Here is a 10,194-nt window from a genome sequence, read left to right as displayed (position 1 = left end):
TGTTATGAATTTGAATGAAAAAGTCCTCAAAAATTATACCAAATTACACTTAGTCTTGTATAAGCAGAATTACAGAACACAATCAATGAAGAATAATTATAAGGTGGTTAAACTAACAGAACATTTAAAAATATGGTGGGGTGGGTCAAGCAGTAATACAAGCACCTGCCTAGCAAGTGTGAGGCCCTAAGTTCAAACCCCAGTACCAAAAAAAAAAAAAGAAAAGAAAATCAGTGACTGCATCACCTCATCAGGCTAAGGGACAAAAATCCTAAATTCAAATCAATACATAGAGAAAACATGAGGCACGAAAGAATACTAAAGGGCACTGAGATTTAGAATGAACAGATAAAATTGTCTTTGTTCATGGATAACATCACAGTCTAGTTAGAAATCTTAAAGAATGAAAAAAAAAAACCTTCTAGAATTCATAAGGGATTCTAGCAAGGCTACAAAACACCACCTTAATACACAAAAACCAACCAGGCACCCAGGACTCAAGCTCATGCCTATAATCCTAGTCACTTAGGAGGCAGAGATCAGGAGGATTGCAGTTTGAAGCCAGCACCTATGCAAATAGTTTGTGAGACCCTATCTTGAAAAAATCCATAACAAAAAAAGGGCTGGCAGAATGGCTCAAGCAGTGGGAGGCTCCTGCCCAGCAAATCATGAGGCCTTGAGTTCAAACCCCAGCCCCACCAAAAAAACAAAAACAAAAACAAAACACAAAATAAGACTGGCAGAGTGACTCAAGTGGTAGAGTACTGCCTAGCAAGTGCGAGGCAAGGAGTACCACCACACACACACAAACAAATCCATCATGTTCATCATTTCCTGTTAATTTATAAATAAGTGGATTTGAAACTAAAAGAACACTACCATTCATATAGCACAAAAAGTTGGTGAGGGAGAGGCAGAGAGAGAAAGTGGGTGTGGAGGGAGGGGTTATGTTTCACATAAAACCTATGAAACCTCCCCAATGCTAGAGGTAATCAACGTAATCAACATAAGCAAAATATCATAAGAGATGCTGATTAATAAGACAAAACTAGATCATTTCAAGTGTTGGCAACTAACACAATAAACACATCCAGGAAAGGTCAGATGATACACACTTTTCAAACTTTCCCAATTACATTTAATTTTGTCTATCTACACAACAGCATTTTCTCATTCTGTAATAAAAACGTATTACCCATTAGCACTTAGGTACGAAATAAAAAATAACATTTCCAGAGGTATCGCTCATGGGACCCGTTCTAGGAGCTCTAATCTTTCCCACTATTCTATCACAAACTCTCTTGCTTTATACTTACACACACACACACACACACAAAGTAACATTTCCAACATGATCAAAAAACAAAGTTGAAAAAAGCAAAGTATGGTCAAGCAAAGTGAAATGAGTAACCCTCATGACCACTAATACCATCATATGTGCAAGAGATGAGAAAAGACAAGAAAAACCCTTTCTATACTCTCTCTTCAACAAAATTAGAGATAAGGGCAAAATAGTTTCTGCTGGGTATTGAGGGGGTGGGGGGGAGAGGGAGGGCGTGGGGGCAGAGGGGAGAAATGACCCAAGCCTTGTATGCACATGTGAATAATAAAACAATAAAATAAATAAATAAATAAAAAATAAAAGTACATAATGGCTGGCCTGGAATTCAGGAGATTCTCCAGTCTCCACCTCTCCAGTGCTGGGATTACAGAGGTGTACCACCATACCTGGCTTAAAAAGTTTCCAAATGATGAAGCAAACACATCTTTTTAGAAAGCAGACTCTATGAAGGAAACAAGGGGGAAGCCACTCAAGGAATCAGCCTGCTTCATTCACAGTTCATGAGAGCCATACTCAGAAAGTTAAACACATTCCTAAGTTTAGAGACCACTGTCACACTGCAGAGGCAGCCCATGGTGGCTCACAGCCAGGGATGATTGAGGAAAACATGACAAGTGGGGTCATTTCATCCTGGGAGCTCCCCACACCCCAGTTTCCTTCCTCCCAGTGAAAAACGGCTCCTCCACAGGCTCAATTCTGCCCAGCACCATTCACCCGCAGTTGGCTGAAGGTTCTGACCTGTGCTGTTTCTAATGTCACTTCTGACACACAATGTGTGGTGTTTGAGAAATGCCAACCAATTGTCCAATACTAACTAGGTGTCCCACAATTCAAATCTGCACTCCCCACAGTTAGCAGAGATCCCACAAATTCAGTGTTCCATCCAACCACACTGTTCCAACTGCAGGTAGCAGGCGAAACATGTACTTCTTCAGCCTGGTCACCACTCCTGGGTTCTGAAGTTAATGAGTGACCTCATTTCCATAAATTCAGATATTGCCTGAACAAGGATTATGATAAACAGACATTCCCACTGCCAGGAAATTTCAAGTGGTTATGGTTCACTGAAAATTTCAGACAACTGGCAGGCACTGGTGACTCACGCCTGTAATGCTACCTACTCAGAAAGCAGAAATCAGGATGATCGTGGTTCAAAGCCAACCTGGGCAAATAGTCCAAGAAACCACAGCTGGAAAAAAGATCACATTGAGTAGAGTGGCTCAAGGTGTAGGCCCTGAGTTCAAATCCCAGTACCTCAAAAAAAAAAAAAAAAAACAAGAGTGAGACAATGACAACAACAAAATTTTTTTTTATAATACTACACACCCAGATAAGCCCTCAAATTCATAAACCATTTTTTTTTGGCTGACTTAACCCAATAGTGACTATTTCTGACCGTCCCTACAGATTTTGTCAACAAGCACAAACAACCACCTGCAGGCAAAAGCAAACAGCTGACGATGTTGAGTGTTACACAAATGCAGGTGTCTGGTCAGCACAGTGAAGAAAGAAGTCCCAATCACAAAGCCTTCTGTCCTGGGGCAGCACCAAGAGCAAGGAAACACCTGGCAGTGAACTTAGGGGAAGCTCACTTTCTCTAACCTACAAGGAGGCCACAAACCTCAAATTCCCACTCTGCCTCAAAATCATTACCACAACTGATCAGAAGAAACAGAACTCTTACTAAGCAAACTTTCCTGAACTTGCTCTCCTTCCTCCAGGCCTCTGATCGCTAACTACCCCCAGCCTGCGCCAGCACTCTGCCTTATGTCACCCTAAGGACAGGTGGCCTCAGGGACACGTCCCCTGGCCCAGGAGCTGCTGCTGCCCCTCCATCGCCCTCCTCTCTCCTGTCTGCTGCTTCCTAGAAAGCACAGCCTGCTGGCCTCGCCCTTGAGACCCGGCCACCTTGCACTTAGGGCTGTCCCTCCTCTGCAGCAAGGTGGGTCCTGCCTCCATTCTCAGTCCTTCTTGAGTCGCTGGCTAGTAGCACTGCTGTCAGAAGGGGCCACGCGTCTCCCCTTCCACTGAACCCCAAGCCCACGCGCGTGCACCGCCTTCCAGTGCGATGGGCGACGTGGGGACACGGGAAGTCCAGGGACTTGTTGCCAGCGCTAAGCAGCGCGGGCCTGAGGGACCTGGTCCTGCATGTGAGACGCCGCTTCGCCACACCGGGAAAATGCAGGGCACTCAGGTCTTCACCGAGGGGACGGGGACCCCACGGACCCCGCTCCTCCCGCACGGACCCCGCGGCCACTCGGGAGCCTCCCGCCACCTCCGCCGGCACCGCGCTGTGGGGAGACGCGGGGCTGCGGGCGCGGAGGGACAGGGGGCTCCGGCGGGGACCCAAGTCGCCGCACGGGGACAGGACAGGACGCCGGCCACTGCTGCGGCCATAGGGCACACAGCGGGGCGGCGCCAGCGGCGGACTCTGCCGCACACTCCAGATCTGACGCTGGGAGCCCGGATCCCGCCGGTTCCCACAGCCCCCCTCTCCCCGCCTCCGAACACTCACCATTTCCAGCTTCGGGGACGTCCTGGCGTCTTCCAGCGGCCCTTGGGCCCACAGCAGGTCACAAAGCGCGGACCCGAACCCGGAAGTTCCTCTCGCCGGAGGCGGGCACCAAACATGGCGGCGCCCCCCGCCGGCCATTCTGATTGGACGGCTCGCAGAGCCCCGCCCAGAAACTCTGATTAGCCAGGGATGCAGGACCCGCCCCTCCTTCATGACTGACAGCACGTGCGATTCCCCGTTTCAAGCACAGCAGGAAAACACTACGCAGCCACAGCCCTCCCTGCACAGGCTTCCTCCTGGACGACCACCTGGCCCTGCCCGGCTGTAAAACTGCGTTGAAGAGAAACTCGCTCCTGGCTCATCAGAGTAGCCACCTGCTTCTTCTTCCCTCCTGGAAATGGGGTCACAAGCGGGAATTTCAGACTCTGGCCCTTTGGGGACATCTAACTTCAGGGAAAGCCCAGGCCACTCTGGAACAGGATGAGCAGCTACAAGCTGCCCCACTTGAAGAACTTAGGATGAACAAGTGGGATGCAAGGAGAAGCTTTCCTTATCCCTCATTATTCATTCTACCCATTGTCAGTCAAGAAAATAAAAACACACCAAGGAAGAAATAGAACTATTCAACGCATGGAGAAAGTGGAGTTCTGTGACAGCAATATGCTACAATGGGATCAAGAGTGACGAAATGCAAACTTGTGAGCCAGCCCAGACAGGGATCCTGCTGCATCCAAGGCCACAAGGAAACCCCTGTTGAGAAGGTTCAACACATTCCCAGCTTCCAGGAGAGCCTGAATGGAGAAATGGAACCCCACAGAAGCTCACTTCTGGTGCTGAGGCAGGGATCCCCCAGGATGAAACTCTGGGAGCTATCAGGCCCAGGTGTGCCCATCTCAGTGTGGAAAATCAGGCTCCTTCAATACCATAATAATCATCAGAGAAACTGTGGGCTTCTGAAATGAAATTAATTATCCCTTCTCCAGAAAACTGCCAAGAGTCTCTCTGCCCCTGACCTTCACAGATTTTCTTCATGTGTACCATTTCGTCTGACTCCAACAACTCTATGCCAGCCAAAACAAAACACTGTCCAGAACGCAGACCTATAGCAACATGAGTCACAGGATCAGAATGACAGAGACCCAAAGGGTCTGCACCTGGCTCTCTCATTCCCACTGCTCTGAGCAACTGGAGGCCACATGCAGGGAAGGAAGCACCACAGGGACCTCCTAGTCCTTCCTTTGCTGCTGCAAGAGGGACCTCAGCCTGGAGCCACAAGACTGTGGCCTCTGACCCCACTGCAGGTTATTCACTTGCTCCCCTCCAATACTGAAGTTAACTGAGACAAATATGCTGAATCCAATTCTTGGAATATGAAGCCAGGAATGTCCCACATTCCTTCGGAATGTTTGTGTAACGTCCACAAGGAAAATTCTGACAAAATGGGTTTAAAAATAATTATTCACATGAGAATTCCAGTAAGCCAGCAAAGTGTTATTTTCATGTGAACTATGGGGAAAATGGCTACTCAAATGTCAACTGTCCCATGAGTGAAGCATTTCCTCTGCTTCAGATTCACTCACCTTGACACTGGTGTCCCCAGGTACACCAGTGTCACAAAGGTAATGTTGTGATTACCTTTTCTGATACTGTCTCTCCACCTCACACTCAACAGGGGTGACCTATCATCATTTCTTGTTTCTTTGGCTTTTTGAGGCAGGGTCTTGATATGTAGCTCAGGTGACCTGCAGCTCACTGTGTAGCCAAGGTTGAACTCAAACTCGTGCTCCTGTCTCCACCTACTGAGTGCTAGGATCACAGTCATTTCTATAGTTAAATAGTAAGCATCCTTAAAATACCTTTCACGTTTATAAAACCTAACTGGCCCTAGCTTGATCCTTCTGAGGTTCAATTACACCTCTTTATTTAAATTATCCATTTGAAGTGATCCTCAGGACAGATGGTGATATTGTGAGTCAGTAAGAGGACATTTTCTCTGCAGCTAAACAACATAGCCTGTCACAGAGAAACACATCAAATATTCCATGAGTGGGTGTTGTTCTAAGGTTTTCTGTGCAGTTCCTAACGCCTCTGTCATCTCTGCAGTGAAAAGACTGTCTTTGCTATCTAGTGTGAAGCCTACTGGCTGGAGACCCCTAGGTAGTTTCAGGATGGAGAATGGTGAGGTAGTCAGAAAGACCCAGGCCTGCTCAAGGATCGAACATTGACATTGTATTTATTTATTTATTTGTTTATTTATTGTTGAACTCAGAGCTTGCTAGGAAGAGCTCTATCTCCTGAGCCACACCTCAAGCCTCATTTACAATTTATTTATTTTTATTTGTAACAAGCAATATGGCTGGAATATTGAGCCCCTCCTGCCAGGCTTCTGAGGTGGAAAGGGTTGCTAGAAACTGAGAGAATAAGTAAGAGTCAATGAGGGGGTAAGAGGAGATGAGAGAGTCATAGAGTGGGTGGATTTGATCAAAATGAAATATATACTATTATGTGTAAACCACAAGGACACCCCTTTGTACCATTAATATAATCTAAAAAAAAAAGTCTTCATTAAGTGCTACTTCTAGGAATACATTATTACAGCCTTCCAGATAAGTTCACAAAGGGTATGGTCCTTGTGATCTTTAGCAAGGGAACACTTACACCTGAATGATATAACTTCCAGTGTGATGATGGAAAAACAAATTACATAAAAGTATGACAACACCAACAGGAAGTAAGATTTACATAAGGAAAATACACAATAACTTGTAAGCATATGAAATAATGATTCTCATCATGAAAGGAAAATTTTGGCAAACTTGTAACATTGATTTAAATTATTATAATGATGGAATATTTACAGATATGTGCTCAGTAAATAAAAAAGATAATTTCAACTATTATGTAACTTGGCTACAGCAGTTAAGAAAGTCTTTCTAGTGCTCAATTTTAGTATATAATAACATTGGAATGATACAGAGATTATTAAAATGCCCCTGCACAAGGATGGCTAGCAAATTCTTTAAGAATTCCACACAAAAAAACGTCTTTCTAAAAGCTGGGATCTGGTGCTCACACCATCTAGCTACTCTGGAGGCTGCCATCCAGAAAATCACAGTTAGCAGTCACCCAGCAAAAAGTTCATGAGACGCTATCTCAACCAATAGCAAGGTGCAATGGCAAGCCTATAATCCCAAGCTAAGAAGGAGGGCTGAGATGGAGAGGAGAAAAAAATGTGCAAATTCCATCTCAAGGGAAAAAGGTGGCTGTGGCAGCTCACATCTGTCATCCCAGCACAGAGAGAAGCATAACATGGGAGGACAACACTCCAGGCCAGCTTGGGCCAAAAGCAAGACCCTTTCTTCAAAATAACCAGAATAAAAAGGGATGGAGGCCTGGCTCAAGTGCTAGAGTGTGTGCCTTTCAAGCATGAAACCCTGAGTTCAAACACCAGCAGCTGCTTTAAAAAGAGTAAGAATAAATCCGTAGCTCAAGTGGTAGAGCACCTACTTAGCAAGTGGGAAGCTTTGAGTTTAAACCAGAGTACCACGAAATAAAAACACCAAAAAACAAAAAAAATCTTTCTAAAACACATGTACAAAAATCTATTTTTACTTTTTTCTTTTTTGTTACTAGGGTTTGAACTCTGAGCCTCATGCTTGCCAGGCAGGAACTCTACCACTTGAGTCACTCCACCAGCCCTATGTATGAATATCTTGCTTGAAGAAAATACATCAAAAAGTAAAAACTATGGAGATTTGGCTCAAGTGGTAGAGCCCCTGCTTTGTGAATGTTAAGCCCTGAGTTCAAACCTCAGACCCACCACAAAATAAAAAAGTAAAAAATATAAAATCCACTTTAAAAAATCTCATTTGCTGGGTGCCGGTGGCTCATACCTGTAATCCCAGCTACCGAGGAGGCAGAGATCAGGAGGATCTTGGTTCAAAGCCAGCCCAGGCAAATAGTTGGCAAGACCCTGACTCAACAAAACCCCTGATGAGTTCAAGCCACAGAACCACAAAAGAAAAAAAAGGTAAAAAGTTTTAAAACACATAAAAATTGTCTTATAGAACAATGGAAATACACTTGGTATCACTCAACATGGCTCAAAATGAAAGATCAAAGCTAATTACCAGAGTAAACTAACACACTATTGCTTAAACAAACCTTAGAGAACTATGTCTTTATTTTCAGGAGTGAACATTAGAATACATATCCACAGATCTACTTCAAGAGACCCATGGGTAAGCACAATATAACTTTAGAAGATTTCCTTCAGGTTGTGTGATTTGTGGAACATTCTGCATAAATTAGTATCAAAAGTCACTCATATGATTCCACTACAGAAGGAATTTGGAAAGGAGGTTGAACTGACGCCTTGCTTATCTTCTTCCCTATTCTGAAGGTTCATATGGTAATGACGCCTTTCCACACTCTAGACTAAGGAATTCCCATTTCTCTGTCAATGAAATTTGCCCAGTGTGGATTCATTCAGATTTTCAAACCTGACTCAAACAAGACAAACCTTTCCCACACTGCTCACATACATAGAGATTCTCTCCACTGTAAATCTGAGGCAGGCTAGGACATACAAAAATGCCACAGAACTCCTCAGACCCCACATGTAACTTATCTTGGCACGTATCATGCTAAACTCCTTGTCTCAGTCCAATGCTCTTCTTTCCTGTTATAAATTGTAAGATAAAAGCCTGTGGGTGCTTCTACCCCTCATCATCCCTCAGATAAAAATATGAATATTGATCACATGCTAGCCTGGGGGCCACCCAACCCCCTCCCCACTCACTGGTTATTGGTGATCAAAAACTGCTCAAGTTTTTCCCCTCCCACAGGTTAGCAGTGAAACAGAGAGAGCTCTCTCTCTCTCTGTCTGCTTCAGGCTTCCCCCTGGCCCACCATGGCCTTTTGTAACTCATTTCCCTAACCTTTAATAAACTTTAACTATCATCCTCACTACTTTGACAAATCCTGCCTGAAACACCTAGGATATAAGAACCTGGAATTTTCTGTTTAACTTTGACTATAACAAATTTGTTCATGTCTTTGAACATTTGTCAAATAAGAAAAGGCCTTCCCACAGTGCTTACACCCATAGGGTTTCTTTTTAACGTGAACCCTTTCATGAAGCTGAAGGTACCTACGATGAATGAAAAGTTTACCACACTGCTTACAAACATAGGATAACTGTGCACCGTCAGCATGACTCCGTCGATGTATTTGAAGATAAGCAGAACGAGTAAATGTTTTCCCACATTGCTGACATACATAGGGTTTCATTACAGTGTGAGTCTTTTCATGCCTTCGGAGCAAACTCATACAAAAAAAGGCTTTCCCACAGTGATCACATACATAGGGTTTCTCTCCAGTGTGGTTCCTTTCGTGATGTTGAAGGGAACTGAGAACAGTATAGGCCTTAGCACATACCTTACAAACATAGGGTTTCTGGCCAGTGTGAGTTCTTTCATGTACTTTAAGATTAAAAGAACGAATGAAGGCTTTCCCACATTGCCCACATACATACGGTTTCTCTCCACTGTGAATCCTTTCATGATATCGAAGGCCATTGCGACTACTGAGGGCTTTATCACATAGCTTACACGTGTACAGATTCTCTCTTGTGTGAGTTAGCTCATGTTCTCGAGCACTCCTCAAAGAAGAAAAGACTTTCCCACATTGATTACAAACACAGGGCTTCCCTCCAGAATGAGTTTGTTCATGTCTTCGAAGCAAACTCACACGATTAAAGGCTTTTCCACATAGTTCACAAAAGTAGGGTCTCTCCCCAGTGTGCGTCCTTTCATGGCACAGAAGAAAACTGGGATAAGTAAAGACTTTCCCACAGTATTTACATACATTCTGTTTCTCTCCAGTGTGAGATCGTTTATGCTTCTCAAAGCATTTGGCATAGCTGAAAGTTCTCCCACATTCCAAACATTTATATAGCTCCTCTCCATATTCCAGGTGTTCATAATTTTTGTGTCCCATCTGAACACTGGTGGGCACATTTAGTGATGAATGACCCATGAGGAATTCTCCATACACATGACTTTCACACAGTTTTACTCCAGTTTTCCTATTCACAATTATGTGTGGAACCCACTTGATGCCTTTTTTTTCACAAAGTGTTTTCAAGACTTGATGTCTATAAAAAAATTAGAAGCACATTATTAAGGTTATTTATAAATTACTTACCAGGAGTATTGCTTGTTTTATGCACTGTAAATATATTTGAGCATACATGCACCACCACACCAGCTCCCTAAGTCACATTAAAATGCACTTGAGCATGCCTTCTTCAAAACCTTTAGAGCAAGACTATTGG

At 44.1% G+C, this 10,194-nt stretch overlaps 1 protein-coding gene and 1 non-coding gene across 2 annotated transcripts in view; one reads left to right on the top strand and one right to left on the bottom strand.

The window, feature by feature from the left end:
• Positions 1 to 10,194, bottom strand: part of LOC141416523 (uncharacterized) — a 55,339-nt gene that overhangs the window by 29,448 nt on the left and 15,697 nt on the right. Inside the window, exon 5 of the mRNA XM_074053476.1 lies at positions 3,858 to 10,014. Within this exon, the coding sequence (XP_073909577.1) occupies positions 8,883 to 10,014 (1,132 nt within the window). The 3' untranslated portion in view covers positions 3,858 to 8,882. The remainder of the gene's footprint in view (positions 1 to 3,857; positions 10,015 to 10,194) is intronic.
• LOC141417074 (U6 spliceosomal RNA) lies at positions 6,790 to 6,895 on the top strand. The gene has a single exon (XR_012441699.1). It is a non-coding gene; the product is annotated as a U6 spliceosomal RNA (small nuclear RNA).

Source organism: Castor canadensis, chromosome 14, assembly GCF_047511655.1.
Source record: "Castor canadensis chromosome 14, mCasCan1.hap1v2, whole genome shotgun sequence".
Taxonomy (NCBI): domain Eukaryota; kingdom Metazoa; phylum Chordata; class Mammalia; order Rodentia; family Castoridae; genus Castor; species Castor canadensis.
This window is presented reverse-complemented; position numbering and strand designations above follow the sequence as displayed.